The following is a 19,757-nucleotide window of genomic DNA, read 5'->3' on the forward strand; positions in this document are numbered from 1 at the left end:
CATTTACTTTTGATGCATAATCTTTGCCAATTTAAGTCACCTTTGGAGTTTGGGTATTATCACAAGACCAGCTAAGTGGGGAAATAAAATCGACTTTGCAGGAATATTGCAAGATTAGCACAGAAAAAAGAGGTGAAGTTCCAAGCACAATAGTCCCCATGGATCTGTGGTTTCACTTTCTGTGGCTTTGGTTACCTGCCATCAACCAAAGTCCAAAAATATTAAATGGAAAACTGCAGACATAAGAGTTGATGATCATGAAACTGCATGCCGCTCTGAGCAGCCTGAGGGAATCTTGGGCCATGCTTCTCCATCCCACCAGGGATTCCCCAATCTTGGATGTCCATCATCTGCTCTCAATATCCACTCATCGACCTCGTCAAGGCTCAATGACCCAGCATCACCCAAAGCAGATAGTCCTCCTTCTGATGTGTCATCAGAACGTCAATAGTAGCCTAACAATACATCACAACACCTACGCCATTCACCTCATTCCATTTCATGAAGCAGGCATTTCATCACCTCCCATCATCGGAAGAAGGATAACACAGTTCAATAAAATACCAGGAGAGACCACATTCACAAAACTCTTATTATAGGTTATTATAATTGTTCTATTTTCTTATTAGTTACTATCTCTTATTGTGCCTAGTTTATCATATGTACATACATTAGGAAAAAACCTATAGGGTTTGGTACTACCCACAGTTTCAGTCATTCACTGGAAGTCTTGGAACATATCCCCCAAGAATAAGGGGGCACTACTATAAAATGAGAGTGTATCAAATGTTTGTTTTCTGCTACCTTCTTACATGTCCGTTTCACAGACAATTTAAAGACATTCTTCAGAATGCCTCAGTCTAGGTGAAGGTAAAGAACAGGACAGACATAGGACCTAAAATCCATGAATCTCTAACAGGCACTCAGAATTCAACCATTTACAATACCACACAAATGATACATGCTCAGGGACGTCCCTCGTGATCCAGTGGCTGAGAATTCACCTTCCAATGCAGAGGATTTGGGTTCAGTCCCCACTGGGGACTAAGATCCCACACACCAACAGGCAGCTAAGCTCACACTCTGCAACTAAGACCCAATGCAGCTAAATATTTAAAAATAATAATTTTTTTTAAATAATAAGTTTTGTAAAAGTAGCTATGAAAAAATAATACATGGTTATTATAAATAAGTTAGAAATTATAAACAAAAAGAAAGAAATGATAAAATCTTACACAGAAATAACCAAGCACGTTAATCATACTTTTCTTATGAATACATACATGTGTGATATTCATATTTTTTATAAACAATAAAGTTACAGCCTTCATAATATTTTATAAACTATTTTTTCACTAAATGCTTAGTCACAAAGTCATATCCGATTCTTTGCAACCCCATGGACTGTAACCTGCCTGGCTTCTCTGTCCGTGGAATTTCTCAGGCAAGAGTACTGGAGTGGGTAGCCATTTCCTCCTCCATTTCACTAAGTAATACATCTTAAGCCTTGCTTCTTCATGAAATACTATTTTTATCATTTTAATAGCCACCTTATATGACTATAAAATATAAGTAACTTCGTGTTATCAAATATTTAAACTGTTTCTACATTTTCTGTATTGTAAATATCACATTTATATCATTATTTCATATCTAACACGTGCTTAAAATAAGGGATGATGACACCGACCACCACATGACTATTTCTGAATTGAAGGTCTAAGGAGCTTGCTTGTCTGGGCCTTTTATCAAAGCTTAATAAGAATAGTGTCTATCCTGCAAATTGTTTGGAGACTCAAATAAGGGAATAAATGTGGAAGTTTTGTAAAAAGTATAGCTTTCTACCAAGACCCTTATGTACCCTGTACCTTTATTTACCACAGCTTTAATTAACTTTGCATCACAGATTCAGAAAAGCTCCACCAGAGATCCTGCTATCTAAACCCTAGGAGCTAAGTAAACAGTTTCTTAGAATTATTTTCCCCTTGTTAAGCCCCCTCCTGCTCCTGGACCTTGATCTTCATTTCTAGCCCCAACTTTAACCCTTTTATCCACTTCTTACTTCCTAAAACTCACCTCAAATCTGGCACTCGGGCTTGCAACTGTAACTCACTCATGGGAAGCTACACACGGTTGCTTTGTTATCCCATTCAGGTAAGTTGCCACTAAGCCAGATGATACCCAAGGCTTAAGCTAAAAGACTAAAGCCCTACTAGAAGAATTTCATATGGAAAAAAGTATGGCGCTTTCTCAAAAAAACAAAATAGAACTGCCATATGATCACTCTTGTGTATATACCTGAAAAAAACAAAAACATACCACCATCTGAAAAGACACAGCCCCCCCAAATGTTTATAGCAGCACTATTAACAATTGCCAGGATATGAAAGCAACCTAACTGTCCATCAAGAGAAGAATGGAGGGACCTCCCTGGTGGTCCAGTAGCTAAGACTCCATGCTCCAAATGCAGGAGGCCCAGGTTCAATCCTTGGTCAGGGAACTAGACCCCACATGCCACAGCTAAGAGTTTGCATCCTGTAACTAAAGATCCAGGACACTGCAGCCGAGACCCAGGAAGGCCAAATAAATAAATAAATATTTCTTTTTAAAAAAGAACCTTTGTAAAATAAAAAAAGAACACAGATAAATGGATTAAGAAGATTAAGTACATGATAGAGTATTACTCAGTCATGAAAAAGAACAAATTTTTGCCTTTGCAGAAACATGAATGGAATTGGAGGCAATTACACAAGTGAAATAAGTCAGAGAAAGATAAATACCATGCTGCCGCTGCTGCTGCTAAGTCGATTCAGTCGTGTCCGACTCTGTGCGACCGCATAGATGTCAGCCCACCAGGCTCCCCCGTCCCTGGGATTCTCCAGGCAAGAATACTGCAGTGGGTTGCCATTGCCTTCTCCAATGCATGAAAGTGAAAAGTGAAAGTGAAGTCACTCAGTCATGTCCGACTCTTAGCGACCCCATGGACTGCAGCCTACCAGGCTCCTCTGTCCATGGGATTTTCCAGGCAAGAGTACTGGAGTGGGTTGCTATTGCCTTCTCCAATAAATACTGTAGATATCACTTATATGTGGAATTTTTAAAGTACAACAAACTAGTTAATATAACAAAAAAGAAGCAGACTCACAGATGTAGAGAACAAACTGGTGGTTACCAGTGGAGAGATGGAAGGGCCTGGGGTAATATAAGGGTAGGGGATTAAGAGGTACAACTTATTAGGTATAAAATAAGCTATAAGGATATACTGTACAAATGGGGAATATAGCCAATATTTTATAATGAGCAAAAATGTAGTATAACCTGTAAAAATTTTAAATCACTATATTGTATACTTGTAACTTCAGTTCCATTCACTTCGGTTCAGTCGCTCAGTCGTGTCCGACTCTTTGTGACCCCATGAATCGCAGCACTCCAGGCCTCCCTGTCCATCACCAACTCCCCGAGTTCACTCAAACTCATGTCCATCGAGTCAGTGATGCCATCCAGCCATCTCATCCTCTGTCGTCCCCTATCTCCTCCTGTCCCCAATCCCTCCCAGCATCAGAGTCTTTTCCAATGAGTCAACTCTTTGCATGAGGTGGCCAAAGTACTGGAGTTTCAGCTTTAGCATCATTCCTTCCAAAGAACACCCAGGACTGATCTCCTTTAGAATGGACTGGTTGGATCTCCTTGCAGTCCAAGGGACTCACAGTCTTCTCCAACACCACAGTTCAAAAGCATCAATTCTTTGACACTCAGCTTTCTTCACAGTCCAACTCTCACATCCATACATGACTACTGGAAAAACCATAACTTTGACTAGACGGACCTTTGTTGGCAAAGTAATGTCTCTGCTTTTGAATATGCTGTCTAGGTTGGTCATAACTTTCCTTCCAAGAAGTAAGCGTCTTTTAATTTCATGGCTGCAATCACCATCTGCAGTGATTTTGGAGCCCCAGAAAATAAAGTCTGACACTGTTTCCACTGTTTCCCCATCTATTTCCCACGAACTGATGGGACAAGATGCCATGATCTTAGTTTTCTGAATGTTGAGCTTTAAGCCAACTTTTTCACTCTCCTCTTTCACTTTCATCAAGAGACTTTTGAGTTACTCTTCACTTTCTGCCATAAAGGTGGTGTCATCTGCATATCTGAGGTTATTGATATTTCTCCTGGCAATCTTGATTCCAGCTTGTGCTTCTTCCAGCCCAGCATTTCTCATGATGTACTCTGCATATAGATTAAATAAGCAGGGTGACAATATACAGCCTTGACGTACTCCTTTTCCTATTTGGAACCAGTCTGTTGTTCCAGGTCCAGTTCTAACTGTTGCTTCCTGACCTGCATATAGGTTTCTCAAGAGGCAGGTCAGGTGGTCTGGTATGCCCATCTCTTGAAGAATTTTCCACAGTTTATTGTGATCCACACAGTCAAAGGCTTTGGCATAGTCAATAAAGCAGAAATAGATGTTTTTCTGGAACTCTCTCGCTTTTTCAATGATCCAGCGGATGTTGGCAATTTGATCTCTGGTTCCTCTGCCTTTTCTAAAACCAGCTTGAACATCTGGAAGTTCACAGTTTATGTACTGCTGAAGCCTGGCTTGGAGAATTTTGAGCATTACTTTACTAGTGTGTGAGATGAGTGCAATTGTGCGGTAGTTTGAGCATTCTTTGGCATTGCCTTTCTTTGGGATTGGAGTGAAAACTGACCTTTTCCAGTCCTGTGGCCACTGCGGAGTTCTCCAAATTTGCTGGCATATTGAGTGCAGCACTTTCACAGCATCATCTTTCAGGATTTGAAATAGCTCAACTGGAATGCCATCACCTCCACTAGCTTTGTTCGTAGTGATGCTTTCTAAGGCCCACTTGACTTCACATTTCAGGATGTCTGGCTCTAGGTGAGTGATCACACCATCATGATTATCTTGGTTGTGAAGATCTTTTTTGTACAGTTCTTCTGTGTATTCTTGCCACCTCTTCTTAGTATCTTCTGCTTCTGTTAGGTCCATACCATTTCTGTCCTTTATCGAGCCCATCTTTGCATGAAATGTTCCCTTGATATCTCTAATTTTCTTGAAGAGATCTCTAGTCTTTCCCATTCTGTTGTTGTCCTCTATTTCTTTGCATTGGTCACTGAGGAAGGCTTTCTTATCTCTTCTTGCTATTCTTTGGAACTCTGCATTCAGATGCTTATATCTTTCCTTTTCTCCTTTGCTTTTCACTTCTCTTCTTTTCACAGCTATTTGTAAGGCCTCCTCAGACAGCCATTTTGCTTTTGTGCATTTCTTTTCCATGGGGATGATCTTGATCCCTGTGTCCTGTACAACTTACGTAATATTAAACATCAACTGCACTTCAATTAAAAGCAAAAATTAAAAAGAAAAGAAAAGAAACAGGTACGTAAAGCTTATAAGATTAGGATAGCCTTAGGTAAAATGCATGGCAAAAATAACCTAAGAGGTATAGTCAGATTAAAGCTCACTGGGGACTTCCCTGGTGGTTCAGTGGCTGAGACTCCATGCTACCAATGCAGGAGGCTCAGGTTCAATCTTTGGTCAGGGAACTAGACCCCACATGCCACAACTAAGAATTTGCATGCTGCAACTTAAAAAAAGATCCCGCATGCCCCTGTGAAGACAGAAGATCCCATGTGCTGAAACTGAGACCTGGTGCAGCCAAATTAAAAAAGAAAAAAAAAAAGCTCACTGGTCTTTCATGGAACACAGGAGAATACAGTTTTATATATATAGTTTTAATCATGCATATGTATATATATATATATGATTTTGAAACAAAAATATTTTTAAACTTTTAATCAAAAGGTTAAAACCAAAAATAAATATTTAAATAAGGAGAGGTTAGTAAAAGTACAAACTTTCAGCTATCAGATAAATAAGGCCCAAGGATCAAATGTAAAATGTGGTGTTATAGTTGATAGCACTGTATTGCACAATTGAAATTTGCCAAGAGAGTAGAACATAAATGTTTTCACACACAAGAAAAATATGTGAGGTGATGGATGTGTCAGCTAACTTAACGGGGGAATCCTTTCACAGTGTATACACATGTCAAATCACCACAATATATACCAAGTATCTAACAATTTCATGTCAATTATACCTCAATAAAGCTGAAAAAAATTGTATTTTAATAAAGTATTTCAGATCCCCCTCATTCCGAAAGTCAATGGACATCATTTTCTCCTCATGTTACACAACTCTTTAGTTTCTAATTCTATGAATTACTGTTGCTTTGGCTTTTTCTACCCTACTCTTGGTTTTTCATTTGTTTATGGCCAATCTTGCCTTCTCAAAAACTTTTATCAGATCTTCCATCTATATCAATTCCAAAAAGTTGCTCTCCCAGGCTGAATTCCACTCTGTGCCATCGACCTCAATCCAATCTTCCTGGGTCATCCAGAAAGATCCATTATCTATGGCATATGTGTGATATGCAAGGTACCTATGAAAAACTCATCCATACCCATGGCTTCAACCATCTCCCATACCCTTAGTAATTCCCTGTTAGATTTCTCTATCTTGAATGACCAGACCAGACACCAAGACATCATACGATCCACCACAGTGAGCCTGAAGCATTTCAAATGCTGCATGCCAAAAAGCAATTTCCACCACACTTCTCCATCTCACCCTCTTCAAGACATATTCCCTATTCTTGTTAAAGTCATTGCCATCCACCCAGTCACCTAAGAATGAATCCTGGGCACTAGCCCTTCTTTCCCTAGACCCACCTTCTTCTTGATCTCTCACAGTCAATCACCGAATCTCATTGCTTCCTAAGCCTCTCTTAGAATGATTCACTCTTGTCTATCATGGCTGAGAGAGTCTTGGTTTAGAAACGCTTTAATCCTTCTCTGAATTTCTTCAACAGTCTAACTGATCTCCCTACTCTTTTTCTGCCCCACTGATAATACATCTTCTGGACTGCAACCAGAGTGATAATCATCTCATTTCTGCACTAAAACCTTTGGTGGTTCCACATGACCCTTGGTATACATACCAAGTTCTTTAACACAGGAAAGACTCAAGGCTGGATTCTGCCTCCCTGTTCAATTTCATTATCTCCCCACTCTCAACCTAATTCTAACCAGTGGTTTCCTCCTTTCCCCATGCCTTTGCACATAGTGATCCGTCTGTTTAGAGCATCCTTCCCTTGCTGTCAGAGGCTGCACTAGCCCACACAGTCCCTTAGAAAGAAGCACCTTGCTGTACACCAGAAATCAACACAATATTATAAATCAAACATACTTTAATTAAGAAAGGAAGGAAGGGAGAATGGAAAGAGGGAAGGAAGAAACGGGCACCAAATCTGAGCAGTACTGCCAGTACTGTCTTGGTAGGTGGATGAATAGTACTTCATTCAAGAGATGAATGCCTCTTGATGAATATGATGCAAACTTAATTTCAGCCCCATTTTCCCCCCTCCCCAGGCACCTTTGTGTGGAGTACAACTTGCACAAGCTTCACAGCAGCCCTACTGCACAGGGTCACTTGCCCCCTATTATATATGCCTTTATATCTAGTTTGAGTTAAATGTCCTCCAATGGGCTCCCATAGCTCTTTGAACATATCATCAATCATAATATTTATTCCATTCTATATAATTAGCTTTTGATTTATAATTATCTCTACTGAAATGAGGCTTCCTAAGTTTTGTTAGTGAAAAAGAATCTGCCTGCCAATGCAAGAGACACAAAAGACATGAGTTCAGTCTCTGGGTCAGAAAGATTCCCTGGAGTAGGAAAGAGCAACCCACTCCAGTATCTTGCCTTGAGAATTCCATGGACAGAGGAGCCTGTGGGATACAGTCTTTGGGGTCCCAAAGAGTTGGACATGACTGAGCACACACACTGAAATATATGATGTTAGTCGCTCAGTCAATGTCCAACTCATTGTGACCCCATGGACTGTATAGCCCACCAGGCTCCTCTGTCCATAGGATTTTCCCAGCAAGAATACTGGAGTGGGTTGCCATTTCTTCCTCCAGGGGATCTTCTAGACCCAAGGATCCAACCCATGTCTCTGGCATCTCCTGTATACAGGTAGATTCTTTACTGCTAAGCCACTGGAGAAGCCCAAATAAATGATACTTAAGCGAAAATTTCCCAAATGGCAGTTCCTAAACTGATGCTGGTCAGTGATATCATTTTTACTAATCCATGGGTAAAATGAGAATTTTGTTTAGTGTTTTCCATGACAATAAATTTCCAATACAGAAAACTTGCCCTTTCTTTTGGATTAGATTCTTCTGACTTTTTAGTATTAAAACATTATTTATTTTATAAAAAGAGGATGATAAAAAGAAAGTGGGTTCTTGTTAAATTCCTGACTTGGCAAAATAAAATGTTAGTAAAATAATGACAGTTCCTAGAGTTTTGTTTGTTTGGTGCTTGTTTTTCAGTCATGTGTTAAGTCTAAACATAGATGAAGCCTCTGCTTTAAAATAAAGACTAGCTTCTCAATCTTTATGTTCCAACTGTCCAATACAGAGTAGGCTTTCTGTAAATCTTGGCTGAATTAATCCCTTTACTGGTCAAATTAATCCCTTTACTTTATTAGTCAAAGACTAATCACTGCTCAGTCACATCTGACTCTTTGTGACCCGATGGATTATACAGTCCATGGAATTCTCCAGGCCAGAATACTTTCTCCAGGGGATCTTCCCAACCCAGGGATCAAACCGAGGTCTCCCGCATTGAAGGCTGATTCTTTACCAGCTGAGCCACAAGGGAAGTCCTTTACTGGTCAAAACTCAGCAAATATTTCATACAAAATCATTTGGTTCTGTTCATTCTTCATTTTGCTTATTTTTTTAACATAAGTATATTTAGGCAGGCTACAATCCATGGGGTCACAAAGAGACACAACTGATAATGCACACACACACACACACACTTAGCCACACAAAGCAACAAACAAAACCCTTAATGGCCATGTGAATCTTCCCTTGAAAATACCGTCATCCTATTCTGTTAGGAACACACATTATTTGTGGACACTCCAAATTTCATACTAACCCAAGCTATCATCTAGAACATATGGAATAGTATGAGGCCACCTATATCTTTCTCCAATGATGGCATTTCTTTCTTGTATCTGTCAAAAATAAGTGGGAAAGGTATCAGTTAAAAATTATGAAACAAGCAATAGTTAACCCAGAAATAAAAGAAGTTTTAAGCTTTCCCAAGCAACCTAAGGGCTTCCTTGTAGCTCAGTGGCAAAGAATCCACCTGTCAATGCAGGAGACTCAGGTTCAATCCCTGAGTCGGGAAGATGTCCTAGAGAAGGGAATGGCTACCCACTCCAGTATTCTTGCCTGGAGAATTCCATGGACAGAGGAGGCTGGCGGGCTACAGTCATGAGGTTGCAAAAGAATCTTGACAGGACTTAGGAACTAAATAACAACAAGGCAACCTAAACAAATTTTCTGTGTGAAGCGACTTAGCAGCAGCAGCAGCAGCATGCACATATACGTGTGTATGTACACCTACTCTTACCACAACAAAAGTTTTAGGAGGAAATCATTAGCTTCTCTTTTTTAATAAGGAGAATGGCAAGCATTAATATTTCCTTTAATCTTATTTCACTTCAATTATTCATATTTTTACATATCCTTTTAAGTGTTAGTGCAACTTTATATGCCCAAAACCTCAGAGTTTGGAGCAGAGAAAGGTTTATTGCAGGGCCATGCAAGGAGATGGGTGGCTCCGGCCCCTCAAAACCCCTAACTCCCTGAAGGGTTTTGGCAAAGCATTTGTAAAGGCCAGATGAGTAAGAGGGAGGCACAAGATATGTGATCAGTTCATATACAATTCTGATTGTCTGATGGAAAATCATTAATTACTATCATTAACTTTGTTAATAAAGTTGAAGACGGAACCATGCAAAATCATGTAAATAATGATTTGTAAAACTGGACTATAAATATGGTAGATTCATAGACTAGTTTCCTATATTAAGATTTAAAAACATATAAGAAGAAAGTGATAGCAAAACTTCAATCATCTTGATCTTGCAATATGAAAAAAAGTTCCACATGAGCTATGCCAAAGTTTTCAAAAAGTTTTAAAATATTGAAATTTTTGGAATAGAAAACATAATATTTCATTAACGTATTCATCCAGCCAATGAAATGAACACTGTTCAAGAGAAAAGAGATCCATTGGTAACAAAAGTACCAATGCCTCTACATTTCTCAGGCTCTAGTGGAGGAGACAAACAGCATGTAAGAAAAAAGTTTAAACAGGATCTATTTAATAGTAGCAGAGGAAATAAAAAGGGATATGTGAACAAGAATAAAGGAATTGGGGGGAGTGCATTAGATAAAGTGTTCAGGACAGAACTCTTTGAAAGGATGACATTGAAGGTGAAATGAGAGTGACAAGAAAGAGCCAGGCTTGAAAGGTTCCTTGGACATCACCTGAAGAACTATGGAGAGAGGTTAGTGACATTGTACAGGAGGCAGGGATCAAGACCATCCCCAAGAAAGAGAAATGCAAGAAGGCAAAATGGTTATCTGAGGAGGCCTTACAAACAGCTTTGAAAAGAAGAGAAGTGAAAGGCAAAGGAGAAAAGGAAAGATATACCCATTTGAATGTAGAGTTCCAAAGAATGCGAGGAGAGATAAGAAAGCCTTCCTCAGTGATCAGTGCAAAGAAATAGAGGAAAACAATAGAATGGGAAAGACCAAAGATCTCTTCAAGAAAATTAGAGATACCAAGGGAACTTTTCATGCAAAGATGGGCATAATAAAGGACAGAAATGGTATGGACCTAACAGAAGCAGAAGATACTAAGAAGAAGTGGCAAGAACACACAGAAGAACTCTACAAAAAAGATCTTCACGATGCAGATAATCATGATGGTGTGATCACTCACCTAGAGCCAGACATCCTGGAATGTGAAGTCAAGTGAGCCTTAGGAGCATCATGACAAACAAAGCTCATGGAGGTGATGGAATTCCAGCTGAGCTATTTCAAGTCCTAAAAGATGATGCTGTGAAAATAGTGTACTCAATATGCCAGCAAATTTGGAAAACTCAGCAGTGGCCACAGGACTGGAAAAGGTCAGTCTTCATTCCAATCCCAAAGAAAGGCAATGCCTAAGAATGCTCAAACTACGGCACAATTGCACCCATCTCACACGCTAGCAGTAGAGTTAAATCGTGCAAGGCTGTGGGCCAATCTGGATATTATTCTAAATACAAGAGGAAGCCATTGAAGAGTTTCAAGGCGGGAAGTAAAAAGGTGGCATTGCTCATTTAAAAGATCACTTTGCTGTGGAGGACAGGTGACAGGGACAGAGTGCAAAAGATTCTAGGATATCAGCATTTGAAGTAGATAAAAAGAAGAGTGCATTCTTAGGAGTATAGACGCACTGTGGAGGTAGAAATGTTAGAACTTACTGATGGAGAGGACGGCAAGGTGAAGAAAAGGGAAGAAGCAAAGGTGACTCCTGGATTTTGTACTTATTATTCAGTGGAGTGGGGAGAGGGAGTGGTGATGAATTTACTAAGAGGGAAAGCTGGAGAGGGACAGCATGTGCAGGAAATCAGAGTTGAACTGAGGACTCATTATGCTTGAGGTATCTCATAAATATTCCAGAGGAACTGATGGATTAGCATCAGGATAGACCACTAGGGAACTTGGGGGAAGGAATGAACCAGAGTTATATATTTGGAGTCATCAGCATAGAGGTGACATTTAAACCCCTGATACAGGATTGGATCAAGAAGGGGAGAAGAGCAGACCAAGGACTAAACCTCAGATACTCTGTAGCTCTGATTCTTGAGTTGAAGTTCACATGGGGGTTGAGGGACGTTTAAACATGATACCTGTGTTCATCTGTGTGCTGTGATGGCGAGGTAAGAACCAGTACTCTTTATGAATATCTTAGGAGGATCTTTACGTGGCAACACTATTCTCAGCTATCAGAGTACAAGTCACAAAATCTCTCTCTTATGATAAAAAGCCGGATTCATTAAATTTACCAATTCAACTTAATTTTGCTTCAACTAGCTTTAATCAGTGAAGTTCTATTTAAAAACAAATATCTCATGTGTCCTTAGTCACTCAGTCATGTCCGACTCTTTGTGATTCCATGGACTATAGCCCACTAGGCTCCTCTGTCCATGGGATTTCCCAGGCAAGAATACTGCAGTGGGTTGCCATGCCCTCTTCCAGGGTGTCTTCCCAACCCAGGGATCGAATCCAGGTCTCCCACATTGTGGGCAGTTTCTTTACCATCTGAGCCACCAGGGAAGTTCATGAATACTGGAGTGGGTAGCCTATTCCTTCTCTAGGGGATCTTCCTGATCCATGAATCGAACCAGGGTCTCCCACATTGCAGGTGGACTCTTTACCAGCTGAGCTACCAGGGAAGCATTGCAATAATGAAAATCAATTAGATCAGTAAGAGCAAAGCATGCAAGATGAGTGACAGTCTTTAACCACAAAGAAATCTGAGTAATGAATAATGAAGATACCATTATGTGAATCCCTTAGCATATAATGTATTCATTGACTAAATGTGTCAACTATGATCCTACGTGCTTAGAGACAGTTGGGTTTAACAAAGCCCACACTGTCCCGTCATTGTCAGGTACTTGATTTCAGCTTGCAGTGATTAATTGAAAGTTCTTCCTTGCATTATTTCAACTCACCTCATCAAGTATGATGTCTCCCTCAAAAAGATCCAGTCCCAGATCTAAGAAGGAAGATAACAATTTTTGTTAGCAAATTGGATTCAAACTCCCCACTTAATAAAGAATGTAAAATTAAAAATCCACAAACCTTCATTGATATCAAATATATCCCGGTCAAGTCCATTATCTACATCTTTAACAAAAATAATAAAACACATTGAATGTTGTGTTTATGAAAGAAGAAAATCTTTATCAACCACTGATTAGAAGTGAGCAAGTTTCTTTTGTCTCATATAAGAGAGTACCATGCTCTGACTCAATATACATTGATTGATTGATCGATTGATTGAGAACCTCCCTTGAGTCAGGCTTGGGGCTATGGTGTTTTGCATACATATCCTCTTGTTTTACCCATGTCCCTTGAATGACAAATAACTTCAGGAATAAGGAATTTGTCACTCCATATAATATTAATTTGAAAGACTAGATTAGATGACTAGATAGGAAGCAAATGTTTACACAAGGTAAAATCAGTTCAAGCAACCCATATATGTATATTCCTTGCTAATAATGTACCTTGGAACTCTCAAGCAAAATTCCTAATCTGCATTTGAATTATTCTTAAGTTTCAAAAGGTAGATAATATGGCCAAACCTCTAAGTGTACAACTGAATAGGAAGAACATCAGGTCCATCTGATTTGGCACAAAGACAGCAAAAATAACAATAGTAGACATTTATGGGATGCCAATATGTCAGTCACTGTGTTTGGACTTTCTTATACCATCATCTTTTTTTTTTTTTTGCTGAGTATGTGGAACCCCTGAGCAGAAACAATAAAACGTTCTTCAGTAAATCAAAAGAAGCCAGTGCTTGATCAAAGTTCAGTGCAAGTATGCATTGTGCTTATCATTAAATGTGTCCTAAGTTCTCCTGTGCTGTTGCTCTATTCTTCACACGACCTTTTGCTGTGTGTGCTGTGCCATGCTCAGTTACATAGGGCAAAACTCAAAGTAGACTCACCAAAGATTTCTGGAGTTGGCTGGGAAACAAACACATAAGAAAATGATATTATTATGATGTCTGTGACATAGTCTTATTGATTCCAATTTCCATCTAGCCATCTGTGGGGTTTTGTTTTTTCCTTAATATTATGGATTAGTTTCTGGCATGTATTGAAGAGAACTAAATCAGAATCTAAGATAACTTTTTGACCCAAGGGTCTTCTCATTTCATATAAAAAATGAAACAGTCTGTTGTATGAATTTGAAGGGCTGAAGCAAGAAGCCAAGTTCTCAAATTCAAAAGAAGGCAGAACATGAGTCCTGCCCTCCAATAAGTGTTCACATTAAACAGGATTTTCTAAAGAATTCATGGAGCTTCATTTGAAAAATCTAATAACTTATTCTTGGCATTAAAATATTATAATTTATAATGACGCTTTAAACAGAAAATTTTATTGAAGATCTCATTAACCATGGTTTAATTTCACATTTTACTCAAGACTCTGTCTTCGAAGTCAATACCAAATACTTCAGAAAAAAAAAAAAAATCTATGGCTATACTTTGCAAATGAAATAAACAAACTGAAAATAGATTCTCTACAGGTGACCAAATGAAGGGCTCCTCAGTGGCTCAATGGTAAAGAATTCACCTACAAAGGCAGGAGACACAGGAGACTCGAGTTTGATGTCTGGGTCGGGAAGATTCCTGGAGAAGGAAATGACAACCCACTCCAGTATTCTTGCCTGGAAAATTCCATGGACAGAGGAGCCTGGTGGGCTACAGTCCATGGGGTCACAAAGAGTCAGACACAACTGAAGCAAGTAGGCAGCAGCAGACCAAATGAAACCCAGACCACATACCCAGCAGAAAAAACTAAGTAAATCTGAGATTTCTTAATGAAGTCTAGTTTTAAAAGCTCATGGACTTGTAGACAGTAGGTCTGGGTTTTATTCCTGCTTCTACCAATTACCAGCAAGTCAGTTCACCTTCCTGGTACTCGGATACTCGGAGTATCTGTACAATGTGGTCAGTGCTGGCTTTCTGGGTATTCTGACAGTTACACGATATAATGTGAAAGAATGTGGCAAACTATAATAAAATGTCATACAAATGTAAGGGACAATTTTATTTAAATACAGATTACCTGTAGGTTCTAGAATCTCCATGCTAGAATCAACTGGGGTATCTGGGAAGCAGTGAGGATAAATTGGTTGGATGGTGACCATCCTTTTTTATATTAACTAGTGTCTTGATTCGGAGAAGGCAATGGCACCCCACTCCAGTACTCTTGCCTGGAAAATCCCATGGATGGAGGAGCCTGGTAGGCTGCAGTCCATGGGGTCGCTAGGAGTCAAACACGACTGAGCGACTTCACTTTCACTTTTCACTTTCATGCATTGGAGGAGGAAATGGCAACCCACTCCAGTGTTCTTGCCTGGAGAATCCCAGGGACGGGGAAGCCTCATGGGCTGCCGTCTATGGGGTCGCACAGAATCGGACACGACTGAGCGACTTAGCAGCAGCAGCAGCAGTGTCTTGATTGTCTCACACCTTGGCCACACACAGGCACACCTCACAGAGGAATGCCAACACACCTCCCGAAAACCATTATCAAGCATTCATTCATAATTACAGTTCTAATGAGTCTCCCATGGTATCTCTTGTTCTCACTGCTGTAGTTCTGTTCACAGAATATTAGTTCAACATAATAATTGTTATTTAAAAATCACAACTAAAGATTCTCCCCAGGCATTTGAAACTTCATTTAAAACCTCAGTTATGGTTACCAGGGGATGTTGGAGGGAGAGATAAGTTGGGAGAGTGGGATTGACATATACAAACCACTTACATAAAATAGGTAACTAATAAGGACCTACTGTATAGCACAGGGAACTCTACTCAGTACTTTGTAATGGCCTACATGGAAAAAGAATCTTTAAAAAAAAGAAAGGAAAAGAGTGGATTATATGTATAACTGATTAACTTTGCTGCATACCTGAAACTAACACAACATTGTAAATCAACTACACTCCAAGAAAAATAATAAATAAAACCTCAAGTTGGTTTGTGGTACCAGCTACCTGTCATTGTAGAAAGATTGGTCTAGCCTGATGAAGAAAAGAGATTCCATGCTACAAGACTTAAGCACTGGCTGTGCCCATGACATTCATTATTCACTCTGTCATGTCTCACATTCCTATAACAGCAATACATATCACATTCCTTAGTAAAAACGGAATGATTTTCAAGTTTCCATCTTATCGTAAGAAAACTTGTTACACAACAATGAAACTGCAGAGAACACAATTTTATCTCATGTCCCTGACTTTTCCTCTGGTGCGCCTTCTTCTCACTCCCAGTACTCTGCCTGCCCCTGCTCACCAAAAAAAAAAAAAAAAAAAAAATTTAATTTCATTAACATTTTGAAATTCCTTTAAAAGCAAAAAACAAACAGGTTGTTCTTTAGTAATCACTATCAACTATCCCCAATTTTTCTAATTTTTCCCCCTACATTGTTTCCTTACCATGCCAGAAACCAAGAGGAGGGCAGCAGAGCACAGAAACCAAGGCAGATACCAAGAAGTCATGCTGTCACTTCCAGCTGAAAGCTGTGAACTATGAAATTCAGAGCAGCATTTACTTCTTAAAAGGCAAACATCATAACGTATAGCCTTTGATCTTAATGATCCCTCTGGCAGGTCAGCGGACTGCAGTAGTAATACCTCCAATCAAAAAGTTAAAGTCCAATATCCTTAGCACAGCTCTGCAGAGCTCACTGGTTGTTTTTTGTAGGTTTTTATTTCCCCTGTGTCAACATTCAATAGCCAAGCGCCTGACTGAGAACTGTTAATGAAATAAGTTCTCTAATGTGTAATACTGGGCCCCAAGATTATTAAGTGCCACTTGAGAACAATAATATCAAGTTAATTTCTAATCTCAATCTTTCAAATGTAAACATTTGTGAAGTTCTTTCTGCTCTTCTAGCCCTGAGCTGCTTTAATATATCTAGTTACGGCCATCACTGTTTGTTGTTCATTCATTTAATAAAAATGTATTGATTTATAATACAAAATCCATTAATGTCCTAGAAATTGGGCATACTTGACATTCACAAGTAAAGTAGCAAAACAGGAACACATGTCTCTCCTGAGTATTCCCATCAAGCAAAGTCAAGAGAACACTGAAAAACCAGTGTTCCCAACCCATCTCTCAGTTCTTGCTCACTTCTTCTTCTTGGGGTAATTTCTCTTTAGAGACAATCTGCTTTCTTATTTCCCAGAGTTTCACTCTCAACTTAAGTGTGATGTAGGATAATACTTTTGAAAAGTGAATTTTTTTTCCCCTCAGTATTTCCTTCAGTCAAGACCAGTCTTTGCTCATTCTGCACTAATAAAAAAAGATCAGAGGACTTCCCTGGTGGCTTAGTGGTAAAGAATCCACCTACCAATGCAGGAGACATGGGTTCAATCCCTAGTCCAGGAAGATTCCATGTGCCACTGGGCAACTAAGCCCATGTACCACAACTAGAGTCCCAGGCCCTAGAGCCTGTGCTCTGCAACAAGAGAGGCTACCACATGAGAAGCCCTTGCATCGCAACTAGAGAGAAGCCTCCCTCGCTGCAACTAGAGAAAAGCCCGTCAGCAGCGAAGACCTAGCACAGCCATAAATAAATAAAGGATCTGAAAAGACATGATGCACAGACAAAAGACCTACTTTGGGAAGGGAGGATTCTTTGCGAATATAAGCAACTCAGCCCACCCTCTGAGAATAGGAAAAGAGTTAAAAGGGAAAGTTAAAGATGGTAGGGATGATCAATTTCTCACTTGTTCCTGGCGAACATGCAGATAGTTTGTGGGATCCAAAATCAAACACACCTATTTACTGCTAAGAGATCCAAGGGAACAACATGCTCTACAAAAGAAGTCATGTCTTCAGTGTGTGTGTCTGTTAGTCTCTCAGTTGTGTCCGGCTCTTTACCACCCCATGGACCATAGCCTGCCAGGCTCCTCTGTCCTTGAAATTCTCCAGGCAAGAATACTGGAGGGGTTGCCATTCCCTTCTCCAGGAGATCTTCTCGACCCAGGGATAGACTTCGGGCCTCCTGCATTGTGGGCAGACTCCATACTGTCTGAGCCACCAGTGGAGGAGAATAAATCCTCCGAGGCCGAGAGTGCCCAGAAGTAACAAAGAAAAGGACCAGGCCTGACGGGCCATGTGGATAGGAATGTCTCCACAGCAGACTGCACAGAATGACAGCCAGCCCAGACAGAGGGATGGAAGTTTTGGAGGATGCTTGTGAAGACAGATGACATCAGGAGCAGATGGGGCCTCGGCTGTTAAGTTTAGGCACAAGCCTAGGGGTAAAAGAAATCTTGAATTTGCTACAATTAAATGTCTCCACTTGTGTGGATAGGGACCCAAAATGATAATGTTGGTTACAAAACACTAAAGGTATTTATTACACGTGTCTGTTTTGTGAGCTGAGATGTGAAGCTGAGACTCCTGACTGCATTCCATATGTGTCAGGACAAGCAGTTCACATTTGAGTTGGGGAACTGGAAGCAGGAAGAGAGGAGGCAGCATCCTAGGACTGATGGAGTCTGTTTTGAACCCTAATTATTAATACAACAAACGGGCACAGCCTCGCTACGAATCTCAGAGTTGTGGAAGCACAGCTGAAATCCAACTATAATGTGTTTTGACAACAATTAATGGATGGCTTTTACATTTCCTTCTTTCTGGGGTTGTCAGTGACACTCTTTAACGCAGAAATTATACTTGAGCTGGTCTAACACACCTCTGGTTTTATCCCGCCCCCTAGGAAAATTTTTCAAGCTCATCTCGGAACCTGAAGTTGGATCCCGGGAAAACATCTCTATCTCTGGTTCTTGGTCCTCCCCTGGTCTTCCTTTCTCCCAGGTAGTATGAAAGGAACAGGGATTCATAAACAGGAAACCCAGGGCTTGAGATTCTTTGCCTTATGAATTGTTCTGAAAGCATCTTAAACCATCGGGAAATCATATTTCCCTTAGGAATGTAGTTCTATGGATCCTCAGGGAATATGAGTTCATTCTAGACCTGAGAGTAGCAGGCCGTGAGTAAAGAACTTTCTAACAAGAAATAGCAGAGAGATTGCAACAGAGATCCAAAAGCCTTTGTATCTTTCTTCTTGTAATACCTGTTTCCTTCACTTGATTCTCTTTCCAGAAATAAAAAATATTTTTTCAAAACAGACTCATAGATACAGAGAATAAACACATGGTTACCAGAGGAGACAGTGTGAGGGGAGTAAAGAGACAGAGGAGAGAGATTAAGAGACACAGACTTCCACTTGCAAAACAAATGAGTCATTTGTATGAAGTGTGCAGTTCAGGGAATACAGTCAGTAACCATGGCGTATCTTCGTCTGGTGACAGATGGTGACTAGACATGTAGTGGTGAACATTTCGAAATGCATAGAAATACTGAGTCAGTATGTTGTACAACAGGAACTAACACAGTGTTGCAGGTCACGTACGCTTCAAAAACAAACACATTCATAGAAAACAAGATCAGATGTTCAGTTCCTAGAGATAGGAGTGGGGGAGGGGAATTGGATGAATACGGGAACAAGCCTCAGACTTCTAGTCATAAGATAAATAAGATCCACTCACTTTCTGAGACGGTCCCCATCATGTCCATGAAATACGTATCTCTCTAGATAAACTTTCACTTAAAAAGAGATAATAAGTACTACAGATAAAACGTACAAATGGTAAATATAATTAACACTGCTGTATGTTATATATGAAAGTATATATATGAGTAAATTCTAAGAGTTCTCATCACAAGGAAACTACTTTTTTTCTACTTCTTTAATTTTGTATTTACATGAGATGATGGATGCTCAGTAAACTTATTGTGATCATCGTTTCATGATGTAGGTAAGTCAAATTATTATATATGTCATCAAGTCACCTTAACTTTACACAGTCCTGTATGTCAATTATATCTCAATAAAACTGGGTGAAAAAAAGTTTTGTAAGTTATTTTATTAGTTTCCCAATATTAGACTTATGAAATCTTATAAACACTTGTATAATGTATTGGGGAAG

General features: G+C 39.7%; 1 protein-coding gene across 1 annotated transcript in view; it reads right to left on the reverse strand.

Annotated features, from left to right (window-relative positions):
* MEP1B (meprin A subunit beta) overlaps positions 1–19,757 on the reverse strand; it is a 69,404-nt gene that overhangs the window by 19,838 nt on the left and 29,809 nt on the right. Inside the window, 4 exon segments of the mRNA XM_070361802.1 lie at positions 9,034–9,112; positions 12,677–12,720; positions 12,807–12,851; positions 14,649–14,751. Of these exon segments, the coding sequence (XP_070217903.1) occupies positions 9,034–9,112; positions 12,677–12,720; positions 12,807–12,851; positions 14,649–14,751 (271 nt within the window).

The sequence above is a fragment of the Bos mutus genome, chromosome 24 (genome assembly GCF_027580195.1).
Source record: "Bos mutus isolate GX-2022 chromosome 24, NWIPB_WYAK_1.1, whole genome shotgun sequence".
NCBI lineage: Eukaryota > Metazoa > Chordata > Mammalia > Artiodactyla > Bovidae > Bos > Bos mutus.